Here is a 17,500-nt window from a genome sequence, read left to right as displayed (position 1 = left end):
ATAAAATCAAATAAAAAATAAATAAAAATCAAACTACAAATTGGTCTAAATTTTTCGAAAAGAAAATATTCATACTTTTAAACAAAATTCATATTAGTTTTCTGTAGCAACAAACAGATGAAAAGTGTCCCAAAATATTCATCGGTATTATGCAAATGAAAATAATTAAATAAATAAATAAAATAAAAAATAAATAAAATAAAATAAATAAATGAAATAACAAAGCTCTGACAGTTTCGAGTCTAGAAAAATAAAAACAAGTCAAGAAAGAACTTTCAAGTGACACAAAAGAAATAACTGTTCACTTCCTCCTCTCTCTCTCTCTCTCTCTCTCTCTCTCTCTCTCTCTCTCTCTCTCTCTCTCTCTCTCCCCGTATCTGACTGCCATTTGCATCAGTTATTCTCTGTATCTAAAAACGTTTTCCTTAAAAGACATCCCGAGGGTGAAAGTTGCTGAGCGAGTCTCTCATTCTCCATCGCTATTCCCCCCCTCCCCCCCTCCGCCTCCCCTCCCCCTTCCTCCAACGTCTAGCAGACGCCCTTACTCCCCTCCCCTCCCCATTTTCCCCACCAATCCCCCAACACCAACCAGTTTTACTTCAAAGTTTGTTTTGTCTGAGTGTGAAGGAGACAGACACGACGACATTGTATCCTAGAAAGACAAGGAAGGTCGTAGTTTTTTTTTATTCAATTGCAAAGAGGAGAAAAAAAAGCTGAGTTTATCGCGACAATTCGTTACGAGAGAGAGAGAGAGAGAGAGAGAGAGAGAGAGAGAGAGAGAGAGAGAGAGGTCTATATTCTTTATGGTGATACATCTTTTGAAATGAGAGAGAGAGAGAGAGAGAGAGAGAGAGAGAGAGAGAGAGAGAGAGAGAGAGAGAGAGAGAAGACTATATTCTTTACGGTGATACATCTTTAGAATTGAGAGAGAGAGAGAGAGAGAGAGAGAGAGAGAGAAAGGACTATATTCTTTCCGGTGATACATCTTTTGAAATGAGAGAGAGAGAGAGAGAGAGAGAGAGAGAGAGAGAGAGAGAGAGAGAGAGAGAGAGGGGATTATATTCTTTTTACAGTGATACATCTTTTGAAATTTATTTGCGTTCGTACCACTAACTCGTCTCGGTTGCTTTTTTAACGAATTTAATTCTCTGCGGTGCGCGCATGCGCGTTGGAGAACGTAGGCTGACTCAGAGCTGCCCTTGCGTAACAGTAGTCTCTTTTAACAACAAATTTTTTTCAAATTTTGGTTTTATTTTTGTTGTATAATTTTCTTAAAATTTTCAAAGCCCATAATTATACGCAAAATAACTAACTATATATATATGTTATATATATATATATATATATATATATATATATATATATATATATATATATATATATATATATATATATATATATATATATATATATATATATATATATATATATATAAATGAAATGAACACATGGGAACGTGTTCCTCTGAAATAAATTTCTGACTTACATCAGGACCGAACCACGGTCTTTCAAGTGAGAGACCCCAGGGCGTTAGTGATTCATCCGTACAAGTCATAAAAGAAGAAACCTAAGCATTGTCATATCTATTACTGGTAAGCACAACTATACCTAACTAAGCTACAAATGTTTAGACTGTATCAGCTGATGCTTGCTTTGATTAAATTTTTCTTGTCTCGAATAATGTTATTCTCAAATAATGACGTATAACCGTCTATATTAAAAATAATTAAGCATAAAACAACATGCATATTTTCATAAACCCATGTAACTAATACCATTACAAATTATATTCTTTTGGGTGATTTGCATTCGTTTACGTTTTAGTGAAATCTGTTGGTAAAGCTTTGCTAGCGATTTAATCAGTATAATTTATTTGACGCCAAAATACGTTTCCTCACATTTGTAAGTAAAATTCATTGGACCAGATTTGCTCAAATTATATCAACAATGCTTTGAAAATGGCCTGCAACGGCTATTGCTGTAAGCTGAAGATATAATTTGATGATTAAAATGTTTGACATCAGTAATTCATTGGTATATGGAATAATAAAAAGTGATTATAACATTTCGGATATTAACAATTAGATCATCTGGAAATATGTTTACTGACAAAATAAAGTAAAAGAATGACGAATCTCTTCACCATTGTTACACTTCCCACCCCCCAAAAATCGAAAAAATTAGACAATTTTACTGGGCGCCCCCCCCCCCAAATCCCACCCCACCCAAATCTCACCTTTCGAACAGTAGGTATGAAGCCCAGTTTCCCTCATCCCTACCTATCCCCAAATCAACCTATTTAACAGAAAAAGAATTTCATTCATATGCTTCATTCTCGTACATCTTTGAGCCACCTCAGAATTTACAGAATGAAGTCACGCGTCGTCCTTAAACAATTCTGGAAACTGACGTCTGGGTCTGGTCATTTTTGTCCGAACGTAGCCAGGGATTGCTGAGCGGTCCCTCTCCGACCAGTTTTAAACAGGTCACTAGATGCTAATCCGGATTCTTACCCTATTAATAGTGACTAGATGTTCGTCGGCTTAATTGAAAGGTGGATGACAATAGAACAGGAGCGGCCTCAATGATTCGAGTAAAAAAAAACTTAACTGGGACTACACCAGCGATTACAGGGATTAGCTAGACACTTCATTTCTAGAGAGAGAGAGAGAGAGAGAGAGAGAGAGATGAATGGCCTTATTGATTCAAATAAATATATCTTAAGTCGGACTACAATGATTATGAATTAACCGGCCACTTCATTTCTGAAGGAAGAGAGAGAGAGAGAGAGAGAGAGAGAGAGAGAGAGAGAGAGAGAGAGAGAGAGAGAGAGAGAGAAGAACGGCCTTACTGATTTATAAATGAATAATCTTCACTTGGACCAAAACGATTGCAAAAGTTAACCCGACACCTCATTTCTGAAAGGCACGAGAGAGAGAGAGAGAGAGAGAGAGAGAGAGAGAGAGAGAGAGAGAGAGAGAGAGAGAGAGAGAGAGAGAGAGGATATCTAAGGATGTAAAATTTTCAGAGGTTTATTTTGACAGCAACCGAGTTGATATCCTTGACCCCAGATCTCATAAACTTGAATGTCTTAGACAAAAGAAACCTGAGCATTGCCTCTCTAGTCTAAAGGAAAGATGGCAGCTTGATAAGAAGCTACGAGAAAGGTGACAGAGAGAGAGAGAGAGAGAGAGAGAGAGAGAGAGAGAGAGAGAGAGAGAGAGAGAGAGAGACTGATTCAAGAAAAATCTTAACTGATTTAAATAAAAATCTTAACTTGGAGAGAACTTCATTTTTGGAGAGAGAGAGAGAGAGAGAGAGAGAGAGAGAGAGAGAGAGAGAGAGAGAGAGAGAGAGAGAGAGAGAGAGAGAGAGAGAAGAGCGGCCTTACTGATTTAAATAAAAATCTTAACTTGGAGGAACTTCATTTTTGGAGAGAGAGAGAGAGAGAGAGAGAGAGAGAGAGAGAGAGAGAGAGAGAGAGAGAGAGAGAGAGAGAGAGAGACTTAACCTTACTGATCTGATTCTGAATAAAAATCGTAACTTGGAGAAACTTCATTTTTGGAGAGAGAGAGAGAGAGAGAGAGAGAGAGAGAGAGAGAGAGAGAGAGAGAGAGAGAGAGACTGAGAGAGAGACCTTACTGATTTAAATAAAAATCTTAACTTGGAGACACTTCATTTCTGGAGAGAGAGAGAGAGAGAGAGAGACACTCCATTTCTGAAGAGAGAGAGAGAGAGAGAGAGAGAGAGAGAGAGAGAGAGAGAGAGAGAGAGAGAGACCGGCCTTACTGATTCAAATAAAAAATCTTGACTTGGAGAAACTTCATTTTTGGAGAGAGAGAGAGAGAGAGAGAGAGAGAGAGAGAGAGAGAGAGAGAGAGAGAGAGAGAGAGAGAGAGAGAGGCCTTCTTACTGATTAAAACGAAATCTTAACTTGGAGACACTTCAGTTCTGGAGAGAGAGAGAGAGAGAGAGAGAGAGAGAGAGAGAGAGAGAGAGAGAGAGAGAGAGAGAGAAAAGAGCGGCCTTACTGACTGAAGAAAAAATCTTAACTTGGAGACACTTCATTTCTGGAGAGAGAGAGAGAGAGAGAGAGAGAGAGAGAGAGAGAGAGAGAGAGAGAGAGAGAGAGAGAGAGAGAGAGAGAGAGAGATTATGTGTAGAAGTAAAGAGGAAAGTTAGAGAAAGAGCGCTCTAGCATCGTTACTGACAATAATGTTATACCGCATGACATATTATTATTATTACTATTATTATTATTATTATTATTACCAAATTACCAGAACTACTGGTAATTTGGGATTACTATCAAAAGTAATGATTCTACTTAAAAAAAAAAGTTGAACTATATTTTGATCACTCCTACATCAACATTTTGGAATGAATTCTTGGACAATTCTAAGTAAAAAAATTTACACGAAAACAATGTAAAAAAAAAAAACTTCACCAAATAAATGGTTGTAAAAATCTAACTCCTACAAACAACTGCAAAAGATGTAGAAGCAGTCACAACTATTTCGAGAGCTTAACCACAAAGGTAGTTATGGTCGAACCTAAGCCGTAAAGAACAACTATTTACAAAAGTTTAACCATAAAAACAATTAGGTCCGAAACTGACCCATCAAGAAAATTATGTCCAAAGTTGGACCACAGGCAGAGAGACAAACATTCGCCAAACATGAATGGGGGAGAAGGAGAACGTTGTGACTAAATTCAACATTCTTTAAATCGTACATGCAAATCAACATTTTTATTCATACTGGTAATTCAACATTATTTACATCATACATGTAATCCAACATTCTTTAAATCATGTATGTAATTCAACGTTCTTTAAATCATGGACGTAATTCAATATTCTTTAAACCATTTACGTAATTCAATGTTCTTTAAATCATGTACGTAATTCAATATTCTTTAAATCATGGACGTAATTCAACATTCTTTAAATCATGTACGTAATTCAACATTCTTTAAATCATGTACATAATTCAATATTCTTTAAATCATGTACAATATTCTTTAAATCATATACGTAATTCAACATTCTTTAAATCATATGTGTAATTCAACATTCCTTTAATCATATCTGAAAATCAAATTTTTTTAAATCACACATGCAATTAAACATTATTTAAATCATGTAAGTCATTAAAAATTCTTTAAATCATACATGTAATTCAAAATACTTTGAATCATACATGCATTTAAATATTCTTTAAATCATTACTGTAAACAACAAACAAGGCTGATGAAGGAAAAATGTTGTGGCTAAACTCAATATTCCTTAAATCATAAATGTAATTTAACATTCGTTAAGTCATAAATGTTAATGGCAAACATGGCTATTTGAGGAGAACAGTGTTGTGACTAAATTCAACATTCTTTAAATCATTAATGTAAACGACAAACATGGTTATTGAGGGAACAATGTCAGTTTTAAATTCCTTAAGAGAGAAACGCGTAGTAAACTTGAAAAGCACAAATCAGAGCAGGGTCTGATCTTATTAACTGATTTATTAAAATGAATAACTGGTGTCACAACTCCCATGGTTATTGAAGTGCCTTTTGAGAACTAAGGAAAAGTTTTATATTATTCTATAACTGAATTAGGGACATGCTTTGATTAGCATTACTAAAACAGCACGTGAAAATAATACAAACACAGTGTGTGTGTGTGTGTGTGTGTGTGTGTGTGTGTGTGTGTGAGTGTGAGAGAGAGAGAGAGAGAGAGAGAGAGAGAGAGAGAGAGAGAGAGAGAGAGAAATAGGTATATAATAATGGCCATTTAACTAAAAAAATATATATATATAAATAATCAAATCAAACATATTAAAATTAAAACAAAACTACAAAAGCCAATATTCACACATAAATCCATCCCAAATATGTGCCATTTTGTTGAAAACATTTTTTTAAAAACGAAGAAAATAATGATGGAGCACAAAAAAAAAAATAAAATAAAAAAAAATAAAAAATAAATAAATAAAATTTTAAAAAAGCAAAATTTCAAGCTGCAGAAGAAACAAAATCTGCTCTCGACGGCACGAGGCAAAAATGAATCAAAATGAGAGAGCGAAAATAAGCAGGGCCCCATTTTGAATTCAGCGGACAAATGTACTCCGGGGGATCACATGTAAAGGAGTCAAAATCCCGTCTAAGTTATGGAGTTCCCGTGTAAGGAAGAAGACGCGGGGGAAGATTACCCCTCCCTCCCCCTCACCCCACCCCCCACTCTTATTCCGCTGCTGTTGTTCTTTGCTCTGTCTTCCAAGAGCTTCAACGGCGCCCCCAACTTTATTCCGCTGATGTTCTTCCTTGCTCTATCTTGAAAGAGCTTTCTCCTCCCCTCTTATTCCGCTGTTGTTCTTCCTTGCTCTGTCTTGAAAAGCCTCCTCCCCTCTTACTCAACTGTTGTTCTTCTTTGCTCTGCCTTGAGAGAGCTTCCTCCCCCCTTCCCCCTCTCATTCCGCTGTTGTTCCTCCTTGCTCTGTCTTGAAAGAGCTTTTCCCTCCCCCACTCTTATTCCGCTGTTGTTCCTCCTTGCTCTGTCTTGAAAGAGCTCGCCCCCTCTTATTCCGCTGTTGTTCTTCCTAGCTCTGTCTGCAAAGATCTCTCCCCTTCTCTTATTCCGCTGTTGTTCTTCCTTGCTTTGTCTTCAAAGATCTCTCCCCCCCCTCTTATTCCGCTGTTGTTCGTCCTTGCTCTGTCTTGAAAGAGCTTCCCCCCACTCTTATTCCGTTGTTGTTCTTCCTTGTTCTGTCTTCAAATAACTTCTTCCCCTCTTATTCCCCCTCTTATTCCGCCCACTCTTATTCCGTTGTTCTTCCTTGTTCTGTCTTCAAATAACTTCTTCGCCCCCCCCCTCTTATTCCGCTGTTGTTCTTCTTTGCTCTGTCTTCAAAGAGCTTCCCCTTCCCCACCCCTCACCCAACCCCTCCCAATTTACCCCTCTTCCGAAAGGGGAGAGAAAGGGAACGCTGGTAAATGTCATTTCCACGTAGTACTGCCATCCATGATTCATAAGCTCCACCCCCTATTTCCTCCTCTATGCAAGTATATGTATGAATTATGCGCCTGTGTTTTTTCAAACACCATAATGGAGTAAGTTTGCCACTCCGTGTGTTTTCTCCTCTAAGTTTGTCTGAACGTTTCTTTTTTTCACATTATGGGTATTTGCGAAACTTCATCAGTTTGGACAATTTCTCCGTTATTAATGTATCTGTCTGTGAAATTTACGTATCTGTGCAGTTTCCAAATTCAGGGAAATTTGCATTTTTAAACAATTTTCAGATTTATATGGTCTTACGCTCGCATATGTAAGGGTGTGAATGGGGGCAAGTATGTGCATTTTCTAGTCCTGAAGACGAGAATTGTTCTGTCAACTCTTAGGTAAGATTTAATTGCAAAGACGGGTTGAACTTGTAGGTACAATTAAAATGTACATAAGTGGGAACGAGAGTAAGAAAAAAAATTCAGTTACTTCCTCCCTCATATTTCTTTCAAGTTCTTGGACCCACTTTTCTGGAAGAAGGTTGGTATTGGTCTCTGGTTAAGTTTGAACTTGGGAGACCTCAAAATTCGCCCCCTAGCTGCCATCAAGCATGGGAATTTTATTTTCATATTCTGGCTACCTACCGGTCAACTGGTGTCTTGACGGTAGGTTACCAGTCACGACAGCAAAACCTTCAGACTCGTAGGCCGAGGCAATAATGTCTCAAATTCTAAACGGTTTTGAAAAATGCGTTTGAAAAATCTACAATTGTATACACTAGATATATGACAGGATACTTTTTGTTCTTCTAAACTTGCTACTAAATCTCTCTCTCTCTCTCTCTCTCTCTATACTATATCTCTCTCTCTCTCTATCTCTCTCTCTCTATCTATACGTATATATATATATATATATATATATATATATATATTATATATATATAAATATATATAATTTATATTTGTACATAAATATATATCAATAAATATATATTTGTATATATATATATATAAATATATTATATATATATATATATATATATATATATATATATATATATATATATATATATATATATATATATATATATATATATATATATATATATATATATACATATATATATATATATAGATATACATATAACACACAAACACTGCACTAAAACAAACACTGCCTAAAGAGTAATCCCCTACATTCGAATGAGTCTTAAACTTAATCTGCATAACACTGCACGCAAGAAATGCAATGCTGAAAACAGTGAGTTAATAGGGAAAGCAAAAGCAACTGTACCATTTAATTCCAGCATTACCCACGGCAGTAAACAGCGGCTAAACAAAAGCTATACAATTGAGTAGAAGGAAGGGTGTGGAGAGGGGTAATTGGATATGCGAGTAACGCCTCGTTTCAAATTGAGAAAGATGGCTTTGTATGAGAGAGAGAGAGAGAGAGAGAGAGAGAGAGAGAGAGAGAGAGAGAGAGAGAGTGGGGCGGGGGGAGTGTTACACGGGGTTCAATTTTGGCTATCAAGTGCGAAGTAATTTTGAGCATCGAATCGTAAAGGGAAAATATATTGCAGAGAGAGAGAGAGAGAGAGAGAGAGAGAGAGAGAGAGAGAGAGAGAGAGAGAGAGAGAGAGAGAGTGTTACACGTGGGTTCTATTTTGACTATCAAAATCAAGTGCAATGCATTTTGGGCATAGAATCGTAGAGGGGAAAATTTATTGCAGAGAGAGAGAGAGAGAGAGAGAGAGAGAGAGAGAGAGAGAGAGAGAGAGAGAGAGTTACACGTGGGTTCTATTTTGACTATCAAGACCAAGTGCAAAGCATTTTGAGCATAGAATCGTAGAGGGGAAAATGTATTGCAGAGAGAGAGAGAGAGAGAGAGAGAGAGAGAGAGAGAGAGAGAGAGAGAGAGAGAGAGAGAGAGAGACTTACTGATTCACATATGAAAGTCTTAACTTGGGCCAAAAATATGACAAGAAATTAACCAGAAACCTCATTTGTGAAGAATAGGAGAGAGAGAGAGAGAGAGAGAGAGAGAGAGAGAGAGAGAGAGAGAGAGAGAGAGAGAGAGAGAGAGAGAGCAACCTCTGGGTTCTAATTTAGCTATAAAAATGCGAAGTATTTTAGAGCAAAGAGTCCTACTTTGCAAATTTATTGCAGAATCAAAAGCCCATTCTGGGGGCAATTTGAATTGGTACTAAAACTGTATTGCTTTGTGACCTCATAAAAGTTGACGAGCAATTAATGAAAAAATGAATAAAAACCATCACGTAATTGCCATCACGTCGAAATGACACACACAGTAAATGAACATTCAAAACAACTGTTAAAACTGACAGGTAATGCTGGTCAAAACAAGACAATTATAGGGTCCTTTGATACGATTTACTTGGTCGGTGAATCCGGCAAAATTAGAGTATTATAGAAATTGTAGAAAAAGCTGGATTTAGTAATAATTATTAAGAATTTCCAGAATACATCTTAAAAAAAAATAATGGATTTGCATACTTACATGATCAAACAATCCAAGTGGATCACAATCAATATGTTTACAGACTAATTTTAGCCTAAAGAACATAATTACAGATAGATTGTTAATGCTGGAAAAAGGAAATTTAAACCTGCACAGAGTAAATCTGTTCATGACGTATAACAATTAATTAAAAAAGATTCAGTTGATAGGAAAATAATTTTCTGTACTTACAGACTGGTCACGTGATCACCCTCGATATCGTCCCGCTCCTCCAGGGAAGGGACGCTGGAAAACCCTGCCCCTACGCAGGATATTCTGATGCCCTCCTCGACGCTTTTGTAGTCGCCCTTGCCGTCGTAGGCGGCCGGGGGCGTGCAGACGCAGGGCTTCGGACAGGCGGCAGACAGAGGGAGGACGGGAAATGCCAAGAGGACGACGAGAGCGATGGACTGAAGAGGAGGTCTGAGCGGAGAGGTAACAATACCTCTCGCGAGGTTCCTACCTCCGTTGTCGCTTTTCCTCGTCGGAATTGGCTGTTTGGGTCTGATGTAGCTGCTAAGCGGCTTCACCGGTTCGAAGAGAGGCGTCGTGTTCCGAGTCCCCTCTGGAATGGAAACTGACCCGACAATACCTCTCGCGAGGTTCCTACCTCCGTTGTATCTTTTCCTCGTCGGAGTTGGCTGTTTGGGTCTGATGTAGCTGCTAAGCGGCTTCATCGGTTCGAAGAGCGGCGTCGTGTTCCGAGTCCCCTCTGGAATGGAAACTGACCCACGGTCACTTTTCGTTTGGGCGGGGCAAGATTCAACACAGGCCCCCACTTCGCTTGGCACATCGTAAGTTGCGTCTTCTGGCAACGTCATCGGAACCTCGCTACTGTTTCTGTCGCCTCCGGTAATTTTGAGTCTCTTTCTCGTGTGAGTTATTGTATCTACGTGACCTCTTCGACAGCACCAAGGTTGCCATTCCCTTTCTCTGTCAGTCACACACTCGGAATAGGTTCCATTTTGATAAATCGAGAAAGTCTGGTGGCCGTACGGCCAATCGTTGACACGGCATGTGCTGCGATTTCTCTTCAGGGAAGAAATGGCGTTATCTGGGACCCCTCCCAGCAAAGCATCTACCACACCCCACATTGTCTCTTGACAGAATTGAGAGTCTGGTTACGAAAGAAACAAATAAACACAGCTTCTACTCTAGGATAAATAGACAGCACTGAAATGACCACCGTTTCCAAACGCAAAGCACACACGCACAAGCAGTTTCGGCGTTACGAAAGGTTTCCCCAGATCAGCCTCAGGACGAGAGGGACTCCTGTCCTCGGAGGGAACATATTTCTGGGTGGCGCAGGGACCAGCAAGGGCCAGGCTTGCGAAGCATTATGGAACTGTTCTCAACAGCTCGATTGCCCATAAAGGAAGATCTTTTCCCCATTTTCACCAGATGCGATCAGATTCCAATAGATGGCGGGGGTGCTTCTGATCCGTCAAATAAAAGACATTACAAGTCACTCGGATCCTTACTTCCACTAGGCTTGTTCCTCCTTGGTCGATACAGGTTCTGTAAAAGAGAGGAAATAAGCTTGTGAGTTTTCGTAACAAGAAATACGTTCAAAGGAGACAACGAAATGATGACATGAAATTCGTTTACAGAAAACAAAGAAAAAATGAAATTACAAACCAGACTAAATTACAGAATTTCCTTCGGGTTCTTATTACCACCGCTCATCAAAACGAAGGAAGTTTCTCATTAACTTCCGCGAAAGAATTTTAGCTTCAAAGGTAAATTCTGTAATAGCAGACTTAATGCAGACTTCATTAAAACGAGTGTAATGATCAAGGCCTCTTTTTATCCTGATCTTTTTTTAAATCATTCCGATAAACGAATAAAAAAAAAAAAAGAAATTATCCTGAAATGAGTATACTCAGGAGAGCGGGAAGATGGGACCTGCTTCTCTTTGATCAAGGAAAAAAAAAAAAAGGTTATTTTACTTTGCTTTTGAAATTCCCGTTGTTTAGATTTCTCTGGGGGGTGGGGGGCGGGAGGAGAAGTCATGTAAAATAGACTGGGGCTTATTAAAAACTGTCTTTTCATAAAACTGCATTTTTAATTACCCTGGGGGCTTCATAAAATAGACTGGGGCTGTCTTTTTTCATAAAACTGCATTTTTAATTACCCCTCATTTAGTTATGCCTTTTACAGATTTACGTGAGAAAACAAGAAGAATTTTCAGCAGATTCCAAAGGTACTTTCATTTAGTATGAAAGTACCTTGGGAATCTGCTGAAAATTCTTCTTATTTACTCTCGTAAATCTGTAAAAGGCATAACTTGTTGAGATCGTTACTGGAAAATTTAAAACCGTTTATGAAAGTGATAAGATGAAAGAAATAGCTTCATAAAAACTGTCTTTCAAAAATACTGCCTTCTTTCCTTACCCTTCATTCACTTTGAATGTACCTCTGGAATATGCTCAAACATTATTTTTGATTTCTTTTATAAATCTGTAAAAGGCATCACCTGTTAAGATCGTGAATGGGAAACGTACCGTTTATAAAAGTGACCAAATGAGAGAGATAACTTTATCCTCTCTCTCTCTCTCTCTCTCTCTCTCTCTCTCTCTCTCTCTCTCTCTCTCTCAAATAGAATAAAAACAGGGGAAAGAAAACTGAACTGATTTACACAAAAATTATAGCAAATTAAAAAGAAACCAAGCGACGATTTGTAATATTTTACCAGTGATAAATATGGTTAACTTCACTTAACGACAAAAAAAAAAAATCTGACTGTGTACAAATAAAATAAGGAATAAAATATCTCTTGCAACATCACAATAATTTAAATAAGAGGAATATATATGTAATTTCTTATGCAAATAGCAATAGTGAAATTATCATCTCTAAGAAACTTATGATCCTAAGCTGTGGGGAAAATTTTTTTATTGTAAAATATAAAAAAAATAAATATTAAAGTTTTCCTTTTCTTTTCATACAAATCGGTATGTGATAACCATCAATAATCGTACACAATAATTCAGAACGTGGTAATAAAAATATATATAATTCTAGAAAACGCAAATAAAAACAGATGAAGTTATGAGGAAAATCACTAAGCCAGATCTTTTCCAAGAATATATCCTAAAATAATCCTAAGTTATAATCTACGACGAACCAAGAAGAACATTCAACGCCAGCAAAAATAACAAGAAGAATAATTAGTATAATTTGCAATCACACGAGAGGAACACAACATGTGTTTAAATAATGGCGACTGCGAATGACGTCTGTTAAGAATATTTCATACAATATCAAACATTTTCAACATTATATTTGCAATTCCAGTTGCGAGTAGATATTCAACGTGGGAAAATTAAGGAACTAATACCCAGCATCTATTTGTATTCAGTTTCATTAATATTCATTTGCATTTTTGCTTGCTTTATTTATTTTTTTTTTGACTGTACATCACTAATTATGTATGGCTTGTAACTTGTGTTACTGATTGTTTGAACATCACTAGAAAGATATGAACTTTTACTGATTTTTTTTATTCCTTTACAGATTTATCTTATTTTTATTTCTGTTGGACATATCCAGAGTTGTATTGATTATAATATGGGCCATAATATAAAAAATGTTTAACATTCCTCAGACATGAAATGTCTGCACTTCCAAATTATATCAACCTCAATTCAACTCTTGTGTTCTTGAAAAAAAAAAGGAACAATATTAGTGACGACCATTTTTCTCAGATCACATTTGGCCGTAAAACAACAAAAAATGAGTGGCGCTTAACTAATGTATTATTATGAAGAGCCGTTAAGTAAATGATAAAGTTATGGGGTAGATAAAAAAATTCACTTGGCCCTAAAAAGTAATTCACTAAAAATATTTTCAACAATTCTCACTTTGTAAAAGTTAAAACAAGATGCATGGCATTCACAAGTATACATAATCACATCTTGCAAAGAGATACATAAACAAATCATACACACGCATACACAAACAATCTTATGCATCCACACACAAAAAAATTATACACAGCATACACAAAAAACCATACACACGCATGCACAAACAAATGATACATGCACAAACAAATCATGATACAAGCAAAATGATACGCATACACAAACAAATGACACACACGCATACACAAACAAATAATGATACACACGCACACACAAACAAACCATATACATCCACACACAAACAGATCATAAACAAGCATACACACCAGTACTCAAACAATTCATACACATCCATACACAAATAAATCATACTCACCCACACATATCAAAATATACAAATATAACAGAGTTTTTATAAGGTAAAAAAAAAAAAAATTGCAGGAGACTTATGATGTTAAAAGTTAATTATAAAGAAAAAAAAATGGAAGACTCTTGTGATGTTAAAAGTTATTTAACCAGTGAGAAACAAAATTACCAAACGGATCACAATATCCAAAGAGAGTCTAGTCTGGACTGTACTTCCAATTTTCTACAAGTGAAGTGACCCGGGATTACGCCGCTAAAGGGTTTTCCCCCTTAGCGCTGACAGGGAGGGGTCGCTGGGGAGAGGGGAGGAGGAGAGGAATGGAGGGAGCGGGTATTGGTATGGGTATAGGTAGGGGTATGGTTAAAGAGAAGGGCGGTAGAAAAGGCCGAGCAATTTCACGCAAAGGAGGACATGTCAAATCAAGGCAATAAATCCCCCTTTTCCCACCCTTCAGTTCTCCACCCTCCTCCTATAACCCCCTCCTCTCTCTCTCTCTCTCTCTCTCTCTCTCTCTCTCTCTCTCTCTCTCTCTCTCTCTTCGTACTCATAGCGCAACATTCTTCTAGAGTGAGGCTAGTTCTTTTTGCCTGCTCATACTTCCTTACAAAAGTGAATTTCCGTGACCAAAACAAGGCCTCTAGTGGCCACGATAGAATGGCCCTATGTTGGTTGGCTGGTTAAGATTAAGCTGCCTTATGCCAGCACATGCCCTTCCCTAGGGCAGCCCCTAATTGCAGTTAGGAATACATATATATATATATGTATATATATATATATATATATGTATGTATATATATATTTATGTGTATATGTATACATATATATACACATATATATGTATATATAAATACATACATAATTACATATATACACATACATACATACATACAAACATACACACATACGCAAAACCTATCATCGCCCTCGGCCCGATAAAGACCCTACCCTACGCGACGCCGTAAATTAGCAAATAAATCTGGGACATAAATATTCCCTTGCAGCAGCAGCAGCGGCGGCGGCGGCGGAGGTGGGGCCGGTCTATCCATTGATATTCGGGAAATAAATCACGGAAGGAAAATATTGGCTTAGCACAGCCTGGCGGGCGGTTAAAAATATGGAGCCGGGGGGAATTTTGCGTATTATTGAGTGTTGACTTTGCGTTGGGGAAGGGCAGAAGAAAAGGATGGAGGGAGGAGTTAAACATTTAGAAGAACAGAAAGGATGAAGACGTAAAGGAAGGGTAATTAGAAGTAAAAAGAAATTGCAACGATGAAGAGAAATACAGCTAATTCAAGAAATAAGATGAGATGGAAGAAAAGGATGAAGGAGGGTTTAAATAATTGGAAAATCAGAAAGCACGAAAGCTTAGAAGGGTAATTAAAAGTAAAAGGAAATGACAAGGATGAAGACAAGAAATAAGAGTCGCGAGAAGAGAAAGTTGGTGATGAATAAGGGCAACAGATGGAGGATAATTAACCAAAAATAAAACAGAGAGCACGAAGGCGTAGAGGAAGGGCAAGTGAAAGCAAAAAGAAATGAAGAGGATGAAGAGAAAGAGGAGAGAGATAATTCAAGAAATGAGAGGAGCAGCAAGAAAAGAGAGTTAGGGAAGGATGAAGCAGAAAGTTGGAGGAGAATTAATTGAATAAAATAGAGAGCACGAATGCGTAGAGTATGAGTAATTAAAAGTAAAAGAAAATGACAAGGATGAAGAGAAAGAGGGTAGGTAATTCAAGAAATAAGAAGAGATAGAAGAAAAGGATGAAGCATGGATCAAATAACTGAGATAACAGAAAGCGCAAAGGCGTAGAGTAAGGGCAATTAAAAGTAAAAGGAAATGACAAGGATGAAGAGAAAGAGGAGACGAAAAAGATGGAAAATCAGAAAGGATGAAGGATCAGAAGAAGGGTAATTAAAAGTAAATGGAAATGACAAGGATGAAGACAAGAAATGAGACGCGGGAAAAGAGAGTTAGGGAAGAATAGAAGAAAAGGATGGAGGGGAGATAATTAATGAAATAGAAAGTATGAAGGCGTTGAAGAATGGCAATGAAAGGTTAAAGAAAATGAAAAGGATGAAGACAAAGAGGAAAGATTAGAGGAAAGGTAATTAAAGGTGAAAGGAAATGACAAGGATGAAGACAATGAGGAAAGGTAATTAAGGGGAAAGGAAATGACAAGGATGAAGACAAAGAGGAAAGGTTACAGGAAAGGTAATTAAAAGTGAAAGGAAATGACAAAGATGAAGACAAAGAGGAAAGGTAATTAAGGGGAAAGGAAATGACAAGGATGAAGACAAAGAGGAAAGGTTACAGGAAAGGTAATTAAAGGTGAAAGGAAATGACAAAGATGAAGACAAAGAGGAATGGTAATTAAGGGGAAAGGAAATGACAAGGATGAAGACAAAGAGGAAAGGTTACAGGAAAGGTAATTAAAGGTGAAAGTGAAAAGATGAAGACAAAGAGGAAAGGTAATTAAGGGGAAAGGAAATGACAAGGATGAAGACAAAGAGGAAAGGTAATTAAGGGGAAAGGAAATGACAAGGATGAAGACAAAGAGGAAAGGTTACAGGAAAGGTAATTAAAGGTGAAAGGAAATGACAAGGATGAAGACAGCGAGGAAAGGTAATTAAAGGTGAAAGGAAATGACAACGATGAAGAAAAGAGGAAAGGTTAGAGGAAAGGTAATTCAAGAAATAAGAGGAGAGGCAAGGAAATAGATGAAATGTGATGAAAAAGAGTATGACGGAAATAAAATGGACAATAGACGAAAAAAAAGAGGAAATGATTATGTATAACAAAAATCAAAGAAAACAGACAATTAAAAGGAAAGATGCCACAAAAAAGTGAAAGAGAAAAGAAAAAAATATAAGAAAATAGAGGCAATAAATAGGAAAAAACCGGAAAGACAAAAAGAAAATCAAAGTAAGGAAGCCAAAAAAGTGGAAAAGGAAAAGGAAGAAAAATAAAAAAAAATAGGGGCATTAAACAGGAAAAAAGACCGGGAAGACAAACAGAAAATCAAAGTAAGAAGTCAAAAAAGTGAAAAATAAAAAAAATAAAAAAAATATTAGCATTAAACAGGAGAACAAAACAAACAAAAAACCGAAAGACAAAAAAAGAGTCAAAGGAAGGAATAACAAAAGAATAAAGAGAAAAAGAATAAAATAAAAGTGCATAAAGAAAATAAACAATCGAGAAGAAAAGATAGATACCAAAAAGAAACAGGACATCTTTGTCCTCATCAAAAAAGAAATAAAAAAAAGTATACACAAACACACACACACAAACACACACTGGTCCCAAGCACTTGGCTTCCGCACGCATTCCTCTTTCCTTAAATGCTTGCTCATGTCTTAATCATATCTCGTGCGTCAGGAAGTAAATTGCATGCAAACGGAAAGAGAGAGAGAGAGAGAGAGAGAGAGAGAGAGAGAGAGAGAGAGAGAGAGAGAGAATGAGAGAGAGTACAGATTCAAATAAAGAAATCTTAAACTGGATAAAATGATTACAGGACTTAAACGTTCATTTCTGAGAGAGAGAGAGAGAGAGAGAGAGAGAGAGAGAGAGAGAGAGAGAGAGAGAGACTGATGGCCTCAAAATAAAGTCTTAAACTGATAAAATGATTACAGGACTTAAACGTTCATTTCTGAAGAGAGAGAGAGAGAGAGAGAGAGAGAGAGAGAGAGAGATGAGCCCTTACTGATTCAAATAAAGTCTTAAACTGGATAAAATGATTACAGGACTTAAACGTTCAT

At 37.1% G+C, this 17,500-nt stretch overlaps 1 protein-coding gene across 1 annotated transcript in view; it reads right to left on the bottom strand.

Annotated features, from left to right (window-relative positions):
• rk (rickets) overlaps positions 1 to 17,500 on the bottom strand; it is a 725,726-nt gene that overhangs the window by 67,568 nt on the left and 640,658 nt on the right. Inside the window, 1 exon segment of the mRNA XM_067084108.1 lies at positions 9,704 to 11,029. Within this exon segment, the coding sequence (XP_066940209.1) occupies positions 9,704 to 10,605 (902 nt within the window). The 5' untranslated portion in view covers positions 10,606 to 11,029.

Source organism: Macrobrachium rosenbergii, chromosome 41 (genome assembly GCF_040412425.1).
Source record: "Macrobrachium rosenbergii isolate ZJJX-2024 chromosome 41, ASM4041242v1, whole genome shotgun sequence".
Classification (NCBI taxonomy): domain Eukaryota; kingdom Metazoa; phylum Arthropoda; class Malacostraca; order Decapoda; family Palaemonidae; genus Macrobrachium; species Macrobrachium rosenbergii.
The sequence above is the reverse complement of the archived record's forward strand: the minus strand, read 5'-3'. Positions and strand labels throughout refer to the sequence as shown.